The sequence below is a fragment of the Tarenaya hassleriana genome, unplaced genomic scaffold, assembly GCF_000463585.1.
Source record: "Tarenaya hassleriana unplaced genomic scaffold, ASM46358v1 Cleome1, whole genome shotgun sequence".
Classification (NCBI taxonomy): domain Eukaryota; kingdom Viridiplantae; phylum Streptophyta; class Magnoliopsida; order Brassicales; family Cleomaceae; genus Tarenaya; species Tarenaya hassleriana.
Genome location: NW_010960187.1, coordinates 10000985 through 10015701, shown reverse-complemented (window position 1 = coordinate 10015701; position 14717 = coordinate 10000985). Strand labels below are relative to the sequence as shown.

At 38.3% G+C, this 14717-nt stretch overlaps 3 protein-coding genes and 1 non-coding gene across 4 annotated transcripts; 1 reads left to right on the top strand and 3 right to left on the bottom strand.

Annotated features, from left to right (window-relative positions):
- Window positions 1–686: 686 nt before the first annotated feature.
- Window positions 687–768, bottom strand: TRNAS-AGA. The gene has a single exon. It is a non-coding gene; the product is annotated as a tRNA-Ser (tRNA).
- Window positions 769–2709: 1941 nt separating this feature from the next.
- On the top strand, window positions 2710–6825 carry LOC104822137 (probable polyamine oxidase 4). Its single transcript, XM_010553264.1, has 10 exons — window positions 2710–3146; window positions 3599–3714; window positions 3808–3896; window positions 4161–4274; window positions 4387–4474; window positions 4566–4651; window positions 4745–4847; window positions 5104–5201; window positions 5536–5965; window positions 6355–6825. The coding sequence occupies exons 1-10, from the start codon at window positions 3107–3109 to the stop codon at window positions 6673–6675; spliced, it is 1485 nt and encodes a 494-aa protein (XP_010551566.1). The 5' UTR covers window positions 2710–3106; the 3' UTR covers window positions 6676–6825.
- A 2158-nt stretch (window positions 6826–8983) lies between these two features.
- Window positions 8984–9718, bottom strand: LOC104822130 (40S ribosomal protein S16-1-like). The gene has a single exon (XM_010553252.2). The coding sequence runs from the start codon at window positions 9632–9634 to the stop codon at window positions 9194–9196; it is 441 nt and encodes a 146-aa protein (XP_010551554.1). The 5' UTR covers window positions 9635–9718; the 3' UTR covers window positions 8984–9193.
- A 1019-nt stretch (window positions 9719–10737) lies between these two features.
- On the bottom strand, window positions 10738–13741 carry LOC104825578. Its single transcript, XM_010557938.2, has 11 exons — window positions 13341–13741; window positions 13101–13203; window positions 13000–13025; window positions 12488–12697; window positions 12331–12402; window positions 12171–12263; window positions 12004–12042; window positions 11812–11916; window positions 11548–11713; window positions 11348–11457; window positions 10738–10794 (listed from the first exon to the last, which is right to left on the bottom strand). Exons 1-11 carry the CDS (start codon window positions 13581–13583, stop codon window positions 10738–10740), a joined length of 1224 nt encoding a protein of 407 aa, XP_010556240.1. The 5' UTR covers window positions 13584–13741.
- Between the last annotated feature and the right edge of the window lie 976 nt (window positions 13742–14717).

Below are 14717 nucleotides of genomic sequence, written 5' to 3'. Positions count from 1 at the left end.
CGTCTCGCTTCACCTTCGTTCCGACGCCTCGTTTCACATCCGACACATGGCCTTGTCTCATCCTCGCCTCGCCTCGCCCCTCAGGTACATCTCTTAGGCCAAGGCCTCTATGTCTTTCATCCCCTTGCCCTCCTCTGTTCCTTGGTCTCTCGTCTTCACCTCGCTGCGCCCTTGTCCGCTCTTCTTATCATCTTTCTCTTTCTCCAACTTTGCCTTTTGTCGAGTGAGTGCGGATATCTAAATATTTAGAATATTACGAATGTATCCGGAGTTTTGGTTATGAGAATGATTTGGATTCATCGACCCTAAAAATCTCACACGTTAACAGATGTCAATGTCATAACATTTACCAAGGTTCAATTCAAACCCACTATTGTGGGGGAGGTAGCGATCATCATGTCGGATGAGTAGTCAAAGTCATTGAAGATACGAATATTATGATTCTTGGGTCCCGTCACAATTTCCATAATAAGCCCAACCAAAAGTTCCCAACAAAAGCTCACAACCCATCACGATTTTTTAGGTAGTCCTATGGTATATGAAGGAAACAAAAATCTTTGTAATTATGCTGTTTCATTATTTTCAAAATGTTTGATAGCTTTTTAAAATGCTGAGATTTGAGTACGTTAATACCCATTTCCCCAAAAAAAGAAAAACAAGATTTGGGTTCTTTAAAATAAAACCTGCGTGAACGGCAGGATTCGAACCTGCGCGGGCAAAGCCCACATGATTTCTAGTCATGCCCGATAACCACTCCGGCACGTCCACTGTTCTTGTAGAAATACTAAATCTTTTACTTGTGGACACATGAAGCTCTTTTTATTTAATTTAATTGGTTGTCTCATTCATCCATCTGTCATCCCCAGCTCGGCATAGCCCCTATGCCTCTTTTCAATCTCTTTTAATATACAAACAAACAATATCATTAAATTTTAGAGCCGTTCCTCATCCTTTTTGTAAAATTGATTCGTTTCGAATTTTAACTATATTTTATTAACTTAATACTTATATATCTACATTGAATACACATTAAATAATGTGTGATTACATATTATGATGAGACATACATATATAATAATACATTGTATACTTGGTTAATCAATTATATTTAGTACTTTATATATAAATTCACATCATAAATAACAAATCTAACATATTTTTCTATTAATTTTGTTAGTGGAAAAATATCCCAATACTAAAAATAATGCCGTTTGGGAATATTCTCCCCCTTTTGGGTATTCCCATTGTCAGCAAAGTGACAATTCCAAGCAGTGTCGATGTGATTCAATTGGTCTGACAATGGGTTCATTACAAAATACCCCACCCACTTGCCACTCTCTCTTCCTCTCCACACCCACCATACAATAATATATATATATATATATATATATATATATATAATTTAGAGACCAAAACACAGCTTCTCTTTGTACAATTTGATCCCACAAACACCCATTTCTCTTTTATGTATTTGTTTGAATTTGCTTTCTGCAATCGTGAATTTCGAGACTTTTTTATTTCATTGTAAAAGAAGAAAAAAATAAATTAATCTTTACAAGCAAAACGGGGTCGTACAAAGAAATACCCAAAAAAAAAATCGCCATTTTTTATTGCATCCATAATTATATACTATTTTAAAAACGATCATGATTTCCAAACGATACAAAATTGTGCATTGAGCAAATTCCCGGTTCACATTTTTTTATAATAATGGGAACCGCCCTCGACCCTTTAGATCAGACTTCGCAACGCCTCACAACCTAGAAGATCGGGCGAACGACACGGTATCGTGGACGGTAAATCTAACGGCTCAACGCAACAACCGACAAACCACACCGAACAGGTAAATCAGTCGAAATTGACCGACTCAGAAAAAACTTAAAACCAGAAGAAATCGAATCCCTCACTTTTGTGTAGGAAGGGGTTATCATCTTACCAAATGGGATGAGAATTCTCCCAATTCACATTCTTCATCTCTACACTATGAAGAAACAATCACCAAATTATAATTTAAGTCTCCTGATATTAAGAGAAATATAATTCTATAATCACTTAATAAGTTTTTCAATGAATTTTAATTTGAATAAAGATACCTCACGGCTAACAGTATAAATTTAAATTACAGAAAACGAGATTCATTAATTAAAAAAAATAGCCATCAAAGTGGGAAAATACAGAGAGTGTGAGGTGGCCATTCAAATTTGTAACAACATCTCTCAGGCATATTTATTAGCCAATTGCATGTGAAATTAGATTAGGCTGATGTGTATCCACTTCCCTCATTATATATTTTAATATTTCATTCCAATCATTCACCCCAATTTTATATTTTTATTTGGCATTTTGTATTCTCTCCCCCCTAAATATCTGTAGATTGCTCAATATAATATTTCAAAAGAAACACACTTACCTCTTGCTTAATCATATTCATGTTTTCTATTTTTATTTGGAAGAAATCAATTCAAACTATTTTCTTTTGGAAAAAATATCCCATAATTTATTAAATTGGATTATCAAAAAAAGAGTAAAAAGCAAAAAAGGTCAAATTTACAAGACGAAAGTCCTTTTTTGAAGTCTTCCCGTTAGAACACAGAAATTATCGCGGAGGGGTAAAACTGTCATTTTATATATCCTGCAAAAGATCTTAGTCGGCGATAACTCGCAATATAAAAGGGGTATCGCCCACGCAGATTGACGCGGGTTGGTTGCCAAAAAGCCTTCCTCTACGTTACATGTAGAAGAAGAAGAAGACAACAAAAAGAAAAAAAAAATGCTCCGATCACGCAGCTGTGAGATCTCCGGGATCGAGTCGAATTGCTCTGCTTATCGTACAAATCGTCGTCTCCGTGCCAGATTCTTCCTCGAATCGTTGCCATTGATGAATTCCGTCGTGAGTTTCAACGATGAGTTGGTTCGTTAAGCTTCGCTGCTCCTCCAATCTCCGTTGATTCGCCGCCGGTCTATTCTTCTTCATTCTTCATCATTCCTTCGGTCGATTCGCTCAGATTCATTCCCAGTTTCGTGTGCGGGCGTATTTTTTGTTTTTTCTCCGCTCCTCTTCTCAGATAGATTCTTCGCCGGCGTGTTCTGTCGTTGAATTGCTTGAATGGATACGAAGGTTCCTCTTTCTGATGATCTTCGTGACGGTAATTGCGACCTAATCAATCTTTTGATGTCATCGATTCCTGTTCTGACAACGTTTGAATTGTGCTTCGAAGATTTGAACAAATCCATCTTGGATAATATGGGGGTTTTCCTGCTGGTACAATGTTCCAACGTAATGCTAGATATTATACATGTACCTCTCTCTATGTATCTTGATAATGTATTATGATGTGTCGGTTCCTACATATTTGCTATAGCTGTGGGGTAAGTTTCAATGAATTAAGGATACAACTGCTGCTTAAGACAGTTCCATTTGAATGGGATTCAAAAGGATTTGGTCAAAATTTGTAGAAAGGAATGCTCTGGTTTATATGTAAAATGTTGTTGAATGAAGTTTGAAAGGAGAAAATTGTAGAATTTATCATGTTTTCAGTTGTGTTTCATTGTTTTGAAGGAAAAAAAAAAACTACTTGTAATTGTGATCATCTACCAGGTACAATTACCCCTCTCGTTCAGAGGCAGAACAATATTCAGCCTTCAGTTATCGTGATCGGCAGTGGGATATCAGGTCTTGCTGCTGCTCGGACTCTCTCGGATGCATCTTTTAAGGTGATGATATGTTAGCTTTTGGGATCAAAGCATGTGAACTGTAGAGTTACATTCCATATTTGACAATTTCTAAAAGAATGGTTGTCTGTGTAGGTGACTGTTCTTGAATCACGGGATAGGATTGGTGGTCGCATCCATACGGATTATTCATTTGGCTGTCCAGTCGATTTGGGAGCTTCATGGTGAGTTTGTTTGGTTGTTTAGTTCTTGGTTTTTTCTCTTCTTCTTGTAAATGATTCTTTTGTTAGAGAGATCTTGAGTATTCAATATATACTGTTAGGTTGGATGTACCCGTCTCCTATATTCCAAGGAAAGAAAGAACAAGATATTCAATATATGTGTTGCGTGTGAATTGCAAAATACTTTATTTTTTAAAATTGTTTTGTCCTTGAAAATAGCGAATTCTACTCACAGGAGTAAAGTTGATATGTGCTGATGTTGTCCAGGTTACATGGAGTCTGTAACGAGAATCCTCTGGCTCCAATAATTCGCCGTTTAGGGCTTACATTATATCGCACTAGTGGTGATGACTCTGTCTTGTATGATCACGATTTAGAAAGGTAAGGCTTTCCTGACTAAACTTCTCTGTTATTTCTTATTTGCCAATTTCAAGAATTGTAGTTCACAGAATGCCTGTTTTTTATTACCGACATCATGGTGCTGGTTTTTCAGTTATGCGCTTTACGACACACATGGGCATAAAGTCTCGCCGCAATTGGTCACAGAAGTTGGAGACTTGTTCAAGAGAATTCTCAAAAAGGTGGTCTTTTGCAGTGTGTGTCTTGATCGAAAATAACTAATTACATTGGCTGGCGTTATGGCATCTGCTTATCTCTTGTCTGTTCCTCCAGACGGAAGAAATAAGGGATGAAAGTGCCGATGACATGTCAGTTCGTCAAGCAATAACAATCGCGTTGGATAGACATCCAGAGCTAAGGTATATTTAACTGCAGGAGCTGATGAATGAATTAACATCGGTAGTTTCATTACCTGTTAATATCTTATATGTACCTTCTCCTAATCTTTGAAGGCAAGAAGGGATCGCATACGAAGTCTTGCAGTGGTACATATGTAGGATGGAAGCATGGTTTGCTGTTGATTCAGATTTGATATCATTAAGATGCTGGGATCAGGCAAGTAAATCTCCTCTTACATAATCTTCACGGGTTCTGCTCGTTTCAGTTATATTTTATGTTGCTAGATTCTTGAATCCTCGTATTCTAACTGTCAACCGTTGAGAGAACCCTGTGTGAGAAATTAGTTTGATATTCCTTATTATTGGAATGATTCTTGGTTTTTAGAAAACAATTATGCAAAGAAAATGGAGTGTACCGTATTGTTTCATGCGTTAGAGAGCGAGAAAAGCTCAAATGATTCTTTGAAATGCAGGACGAATGCCTTTCAGGTGGTCATGGCCTAATGGTGCAGGGTTATGAACCGGTGATCAGAACACTAGCAAAAGACGTTGATATACGCCTGAACCATAGGTGCTCCAATAAATCTCTTCTCAATTCAAAAGTAGGAGGATATACATATATATATATATATACTTTCCATTTACGAGCTGGCTTTAGTGAACGACCTGAGTGCACGTTCAATAATCTTATTGTCACATATTTTTTTTTCAGTATCTTGCCCTTTTGAACAACTGAGAACCTTGACCTGCATTACTTTCCAAGGAAATATTCCATGATCGATGAACCATTTCTGGATCGTTTGCTTACAAAATGCTCTTTTCGTTCAGTTTATATTGGATTTTGTTTTGACCCGCTCTGATCATTTCAACTAAGTTCAGTAATATTTGTCGGTTGTTTTTCACAGGGTTACTAAAGTATCAAGAACATCTAACAAGGTGACAGTCACAGTGGAAGGTGGAACCGAATTCGTCGTCGATTCTGCTATTATCACGGTTCCTATCGGTGTTCTCAAGGCGAATTTGATTCAGTTCGAACCCGAGCTCCCGCATCGGAAAGCTTCTGCGATATCGGATCTCGGTGTTGGATGCGAAAACAAGATCGCCTTGCGATTCGACACTGTGTTTTGGCCCAACGTCGAGTTCTTGGGAATGGTCGCCCCAACTTCCAAGGCGTGCGGCTACTTCCTGAACCTTCACAAGGCAACTGGCCATCAGGTTCTCGTATATATGGCTGCAGGAAGCTTGGCTAAGGATCTGGAGAAGCTGTCAGACGAGTCTACCGCAAATTTTGTAATGTTACAACTCAAGAAAATGTTCCCCAATGCACCTGTCCCGGTAAGCATGCATTTCCATCATTCTGGGGTGAATATGAGTCAAATATTCGAAATTTTCGAGTTATCCAAATCCGAACCTGAACTTTTCAGGTCTCATAAGATCTTACCGAATATCGGATCCGTTTGGATTGGATATTCGAAAGTTGAATATCTTAGATAATTTTCGGCTATATTCGAATTTAAATTTCTATAAAATCTAGAGATAAAAATGTCATTTTACTGTTTATTTGGGTATCAATGGATAATGCCCTTTTTTTGGGTTTTCCCCACCTTATACCCCGATTTCATGTCGTTTGGAACCCAAATTTCGATTTTTTTTTGCCCCAATCATTTACCTCGAGATTTTCCGAAAATAACACATTTCTGCTCTTGGTTCGGACGCAAAAACAGGTGCAGTACGTAGTGACGAGGTGGGGAACAGACCCGAATACGTTAGGTTGCTACGCATACGACGTAGTAGGAATGGCAGAGGATCTGTACGAGAGGCTCGGAGAGCCAGTGGGGAACCTATTCTTTGGGGGAGAGGCCGTCAATTTGGAACACCAGGGATCGGTGCACGGAGCTTTCTTGGCAGGCGTCGACGCTGCTCGAACCTGCCAAAGGTATCTGCTCGAAAAACTCGGTTCTTGCGAAAAACGCCGACTGCTCTCTCTTATTCCAAACGACATCCTCGAAACCACTTCTTTCCCTCTTCAGATCTCAAGAATGTGAACAAGTTTCATGTTTTGCCCCTTTTTGGTTTTTAAAATTTAAGACGATGCTGTTCTGCTTCGCATTGCAAAGCAAACGAAGCAGACTCTGAGTTTATGTAATAATATGTGTACTCTTTTAGACTTTTTTTTGGTACCTATATTAGGCGAACTAAAGTTAGGGGTGGACACGGATTGGATATCCGGAATTTTTCCGATATCCGTATTCGATCCGTACAAATATTAAATTTTATTATCCGTATCCGATCCATAATTTTCGGATATCCGTAATTTCGAATATCCGTAAAAATCACGGATATTTACAAATATTCGTATCCGATACAAAAAATAACAAATATGATAAATAAAATTATAAAAACTACGTAAATATAAATACAATATATAATTTATCAGATACAAATAATATTCAAAGTTTAAAATATTCAAATACAATTGATCACACACGACCATATTTAAAATTTACAAACATATTCAAAATGTAAATTCAAAAGATTAAGATCATAAATCTCCCTATATATTGAGTTACTATGGAAAAAAAATCAAAATATAATATAAACCAAAAGGAGAGGGATTTTTGGTAGAGGTCTAAGGAATAAAAAAGAATGACAGACTATGATAGAAAGAGGGGGGAGAGAGAGAGAGAGGAGGAGGAGAACGAGCTTTTGATAGACTTGAAGAATCAACAAAAATGGCAAACTATGAGAGAGAAGAGAGAGAGAGAGAGGAGGAGAAATAGCTTTGCGTAGAGACTTGAAGAATCAATGACGGACTGGGTGTGTGAGGGAGAGAGAAGAGGAGGATGAGAAAGAATGCTCACGGACAAAAGAGAGAAACAAAAAATCCTATGATATCTTTTGGTTTTTACAAAGTTATCCCTAAATATAAAATAATTACCAAATTACTCATATTATTAATATTATTAAAAAGTACGGATCCGATCGAATATGTCGGATAATTCTATTTTAATATTCATATCCGATCTGTATCCGACAAATATTTTAAAACTAATATCCATATCCGATCCGTAAACTCCGGATATCCAAATTTTTGGTTTGAATACGAATGATTCGGTTTTTTTCGATATTATGCCCAAATCAAACAATTTGTATCAATAAGCAAATGACCAAACATTGGCAGTAGGGGTCACGTGATGAACCCAAGATTATAAACATTGGCTGGCAGCAGGGGTCGCGTGCCGTGATGAACCCGAGATTGCGAGTACCGGTCCATAACCCACGAGCCAGACATCTAAAACTTTGGATACTAACAAAAAAAAAGACGAATATAAATTCATTGACAGCAAGAATCCGACCTCCAAATTCGGATACGGGTTTCAACCGGTAATTAACTGTATCGAATAACACAAACCCGAAGAGAAAAGAGAACAGAACGTGAGCCTACGACAAGGCACGGGGACACGAGGGAACAAGAGGACAAGACACGAGAGAGAAGCGAAGTCGGGCGAAAGCGAGCCTCCTCTACCTTGACTCTCTCTTCTCTCGCCTCACCATCTCCTCTCGCATTTAGCCTCGGCAGCAGGTATCATGTGGGCACCCAAGCTTTCCACACATCTCACATATCTAAAGCTCAGATACCCGACCCTTACAAAATCGAAGTCAGATAGTCCGACCAATAAAATCCACTGGGAGCAAGGCCCAAGTCGGATACACTGGAAAACTCGGGTACCTAACCCATATCAACCCCTGGTTGGCATCAAGCAGCCTCAACTATCGACAAGAACAATAAAACGAAGACAAGCAAATGACAAACTCATTGCAACAATGAACAAACACAATTTCTACAATCCGATTTCTCTCGTGTTTTTTCTCTACTCCTTGCTAATTTATGGAGACACACTAAACATAAGATCCGATATCGCCGACATAACACAAGGGATCGACACGAAAGGAAAAGTCTAACCTCGTACAGGAGAAAACTAGGCTTCCCCGGAACTATAATGCCAACAACCATCCCACCACCTCTCCCTAATTGAAGAAGGGCTGAAACATAGTAACCTAATAGATTTCACCCAGCAGGTTTACATAGACAGACAAAAACCTATAAAGCTTTTCCAATTTGGAACAGAAAACATACAAACTTCCCAAATCTAATCTCACACAAAAGTTCCAACCTTTTTCACTCCTTAGCTAATTTATGGATCAGAAAATAGCCAAACCCAACACAATATGTCAGCATCTAACATCTGAACCCAAAGCCATGGCATCCAACGTTCAAAATCCTCGAACCCCAATTCGACTTTTGGAACAGTGTGAAGGAAATCGAACATAGTCCTAAAGAAACTCAGAAACTAGAACAGCCAAGAACCATAATTATCACTGGAACCACAAATTCGAAACTCAAGCTAAGATTATAGCATCCAAAGAAAAAAAAAGTCTTAGATAACCCAAAAGCAACCATCCAAGTCTCGAACTTTAAGTAGACAAGATCTTAAAACATACTGGTAAGCATAGAAAATAAGTACCAAATATCCAAAATAAAACACAGAACCTTTTTTGTTTTCAACGGTAACTCTTCTGGAATCTGGCACGAGCACCACGACCACCGAACTTCTTGGGCTCACACCGCCTAGGATCAGCAACAAGCAATGTCCTGTCGTACCTCACGAGGATGTCCTTAATCTCCTTCTTCGACTGCTCATCCACATATTTCTGGTAAAACGCCACCAAAGCCTTGGCGATGCTCTGTCTGATCGCGTAGATCTGCGAGGTGTGACCACCACCTTTGACGCGGATCCTCATGTCGACTCCGGCGAAACGGTGTCGTCCAAGGAGGAGGATCGGCTCGAAGACCTTGAAACGGAGAATCTCCGGTTGGATAAGCTCGATCGGACAACCATTGATCTTGATAAGGCCGGAGCCACGCTTGCAGTATGTCACTGCCACCGCCGTCTTCTTCCGTCCGAAGCATTGGACGGATTCCACCGCTGGTTGCGCCGCCATGGTTAGGGTTTGACGTTCTTCTGCAGAGGTAGAGAAAGCGAGACAAAAACAGCAAAAACCCTAAAACTGGAACAAGAGAACCAAAGAGGTAAAGAGGCATTACAATATTATATGGTTTAGATTACATTTGTAGGCCCAATAACAATTTTAAAGCCCAAACACTGCTTTCAATTATTAAATATGAATACATATTTTTTTTTGGTTAACGTAGGAATACATATATTTTTTTTTTCCACAGACCTTCTCCGAGCTTTCGCCCCGATTACATTCACCCTAAGTGTAGGACCAGCCTTTATATATAGACCATTTTGATCCAAAAATTACATCTCTCCCGTGAAATCGAATTCAAGACGTTAAAGATTACTTTCAACCATTGGATCATATATATTTATTTTCACGTGAGGATAAATTATAAATCAATAACCATTTAAGCTATCCTTTTATTATAAAAAATAATATATGTATACGCTAAATCATAAATATTTTAACTTCGAACCGCAAACGCAAACGCAAACGCAAACGCCGAGACCGTTTGCTTAAGTGTCAAAGACAATCTTCAATTGTCTATTTAGATTCAATTTCTATAAATATTCTTGATATTGTTTTGACATTATCTGTTATAATTTATTATTAAAGTATTAATATTGAACTCGAATTCAATATCCAGCATAAAAGGATCGTTACTATATTTCTCGCACCGAAACAAAATAATGACAATGTTAGTTTATTACACTGCCCCATCTATTTGATAATATAAGTTACGGCCGAACAGTAAAATGTTTTACCAATGAATTCAGCACTTAAATGTTGCGAAAACTCGAATCCGTAATAACAATAACAAACAATAATGGTAATTCAATGTATGGAGAGTTGGTTCATCCACAAACACTAGCAAAAGACGTTGATATACGCCTGAACCATAGGTGCTCCAATAAATCTCTTCTCAATTCAAAAGTAGGAGGATATACATATATATATATATATACTTTCCATTTACGAGCTGGCTTTAGTGAACGACCTGAGTGCACGTTCAATAATCTTATTGTCACATATTTTTTTTTCAGTATCTTGCCCTTTTGAACAACTGAGAACCTTGACCTGCATTACTTTCCAAGGAAATATTCCATGATCGATGAACCATTTCTTACGACTCCTTCTCCCTGCCACCGAGTTCGTGACGTCAGAATCCGATCAATACATTAGCGTTTTTACGATCAAAGCCGATATATATTACTAGGACTCGAAAATCGGGTACCCAATTAGATCTGTGCGAGCGAGGACTCGAAAATCGGACACTCATCTAGTGACAGGACGAATTCGGGATGGAAACCCGATTTTCGGATCCGGGTATCCGACTGCCTATACCCGCGGGTACTCATCGTCCGCTTACCCCCTCACCTCTATCCCTTCCTAGCCTCAACCCCTAGTTTCTCTCTCTCTCCCCATCGGTATCTATCTCAATCTCGCCTTCGGTTTCACGTCCTCGACTACTGGATAATCTGCGGATACCCGAATTTTTGGGACATCCCACAGGTATCCAGTGTTCAGGTATCTGAATGGTTCGTGTCCAACGACGGATCACGAGAAAGATGGATTCAGAGTCAGGTACTCGGAATATCGAATACAATACCCGTGCCAAAACCCATATATCATAGTCCTAATGGAAAGATTTTACTCCACAACCACATTCTTTGGATGTAGATTTATGTTCACCTTGGCAATGTTTCTAAAGTAGGAGGTTGTGTAGTTTCCTGTTGGAAAAAGAGCTTCCACGATGTCGCCCAGTACCCGATTTGGCTGTGAGATCGCCCCATCGTACCAATCTACGCATCCTCGAAACGTTAGTTTCACATTCATAAAACTTATTGAATGATCGATGAAAAGATGTAAGGTTTTTCAGACTTATGAGTTACCAAGAACGGTTCCATTTCCGACACGTTTATCGTATCTCCAGATGCTTTGATTTGAAAGAAACGAGAAACAAGAACAGTCCTCGATGTTAATGTTCCGAAGAAACGCCGTCTCTGTGTAATTCTGAGGATCAGACGTTATCGTTTCATCAATCACTACATCCACAGTCTGTCATATAAAGTTCGAAGAAAGCTCTCATCAGACAAATGTCACAAGAATTGAATCAAAAATAGCTTAATGAATGTGAATGAAAAAGATGATCTTACGCATAAGATCGCGTGTAACGACTCCAAATCATCACTGTCCGAGACATTGTAAGACATTTTATTGATCGAGTTATCGATGTTTTCTCCACCCGCGTCTTCCACGTACTGTCCAAATTGCACATTTTTTACGTTCGATTGAGTTCGGGACACGTTTTCAGAATGTCCAAATGAAGAACTAGAGAAATGATGTACCTTCAACTTATACGGTTCCTTCGTAAAAGACCAGACTCCCTACAAGGAGAGAAAACATTTAAACAAAACTGTCTTTGATCGAGAAAGAAAGATAATGTTAAAACGTGTCTAAAACCCAAGAAACATTTCCGAAAACGATGGCTATGGTCCGAGGCGTTTTTACGCACGTTGTCATCGTATTGCATCCACGCAACGATGGGTTTGAAAGTTTTCGTCTTGTTCGATGCCATTTGAGACAAGCAAGTGTAGCTTGCCTTAACCTGCATTAAGAGCTAACCCTCAGAACCCCAAATGCCAAACCCTAAACCCTAAACTCAAAACGCTCACCGCGTCGTAGACTTGGTTAGCCCGGGTTTCGAGATTGGAAAAAGCTCCAAGAAACTTGATCCACTCCGCCCGCTGCCAGAAACGAAGACCGAAACCCTCTTTCTGAGGCCGAGGATTCAGTTGTTACCAACAAAAAATGGGGAAAAAAAGGGAGGACCTGAAGGGGGGAAGCCTCGCTGAGAGGAACGAAGTTAGCGAAGTTGCAGGACTGAGGCTGCTCAGTGTCGCTTACGAAGTGGGCTGCGAACTGAGAGATCTGATCCCGCTCCACGACCGACACGTGTCCTTCCTCCCACATCCTCACCACGCATTCAGAGGCCACTTCCTTCGATGTTATCCCTCTCATGCTCCCCAGTATTCCCAGCAGCTATTCAATAATGTCACACGCCTTAGATAATTACGTGATATAAATTTTATTTTTATTTTTTTACATGTGAAATAGAAAATGCGTAAATTATCATACGTATGAGAAATTTTGTCTATAACCATCCACTCCTGCAACTACAAATTCAGTTTTTTGAGTAAATACTTTAATCAAATTTCGAAATTATGTAAATTTGATTAATTTTTTTTTTTAAAAAGCAAATCTAACTCCGGTCCTAAATATCAAGTGATTACATGATACATCTCATCGGACAGAAAAAAAAACACAGAGCAAAGTATTATTACCTCAAAAAAGGACACAGGGAAGGCTCCTGCAAAACATAGAAACAGATATCACCATCATCATCATCACCATCACCATCACCATCATCATCAGAAGAAGGTACCTTGAGAAGACAGAGTGTCGACAGAGTAATCGATCAATGGAATGACAAAAGATTTGATCCTCGCAGTGCAATACTTTGTCCGGACCGCCATTCTTGAAGTGTTCTACACAAATGTCAAACAACATATTCTATGACTTTTTATCAAAAAAAAAAAAAAAAAATCTGAAACGGAGATGAAAGGAGAGAGAGAGAGAGAGAGAGAGAGAGAGAGAGAGAGAGAGAGAGAGAGAGAGAGAGAACCTGGATGAGAAGGTAGCTTTTGCCATCAATGGCGTTCTTGATGACTTTGAAGGTTTGACCGTAATATATGTGGAAATTATCCGCCTCTTCCACCTTTGATATGCTTCCAACCTTTACATTGCTCGAAGCTCCACTTGCTTCCCTTGTCACCATGCTCCCACCCCACAGCATCATAGCCCATATCACCACTCTCCATGATGATGAATATGAACACATCATCATCATCATCATCATCATCGCCATCACATATATGTGTGTGTGTGTATGTGGTTATTTGGCTATGGATAAAAAGACAAATCCAATCTAAAACCCTTTGAATTTAGATGGGGTTTTCTTTGTTTTCACCCTCAAGTTATATTTTGGATTTCAAGATAACTTGAGCAGAGAGAGAGAGAGATGTGGGATTGCCATGCGAATTATTTTTAATGCACTAAAATTCCATTGGAATGTACCTTTTGTTTTTATTCTGACTTTTAAAAATTTTGGAATCAGATGGATTTTTTTTCATTATTATTAGCTAATAAATTTATACATTATTATAATCGAACCATCACTGTATTTGCACTAATTCATTCCTAGTGCCGTTTTTATGTAATTGTTCTTAGCACCGTTAATTACCCATATTAATCCACAAAATTACTCGTGAATGAACAATTTCATCAATTATAATTTTTTTGTCAATAAATCCGAGTTTCAACCTATTTTTATATAAAAAAAACTATTTAATGGTAAGACCAATCTCTCAAGTGTGAATGTGCAAGTAAATTCGGAATATAATATAATATTGATAAACAATAATAATAAAGAAAAGAAGATGGGAGAGGACCCGTGAAGGAAGCACGTTATTACTATTACGAGTGTGGTGTCGTCATTTTGTGAATCAACAGTTAGTGGTTTGGTGTCTTGTGAATTTATGTCGTAACCCATCATTCCCCTACACCCACGTCCACGTGCACCCCATTTATATATACATATATATATATATATATATATATATATATTACATATATGTTAGTATTCCATATTTATTTAGTATTCACATTATATACATTATTTTTGAAAGGAAGACCATTAATTTCACAAAATCTAGAATTTGTTCTGAAAATTGGGTGCAAGGTATTATACTATTATTGCAATCGAATTCTAAGAACAATTTGAAATTATACATATTGCATGATATCTAAACGAGTTATTATCCAAAATACTCTCCTTTTGCTAAAACTACTTCTCCACATATCTTTTTCCAGTCGTGACCTTGTAACTAGAATTCAGATATGGTCACATGATAGTCACATTAGTCATAACGTTAAATTTATGGTGATTACATCAAATCACCATGGTCACACCTTACATATTTGGTAAAATTATCAAAAATTT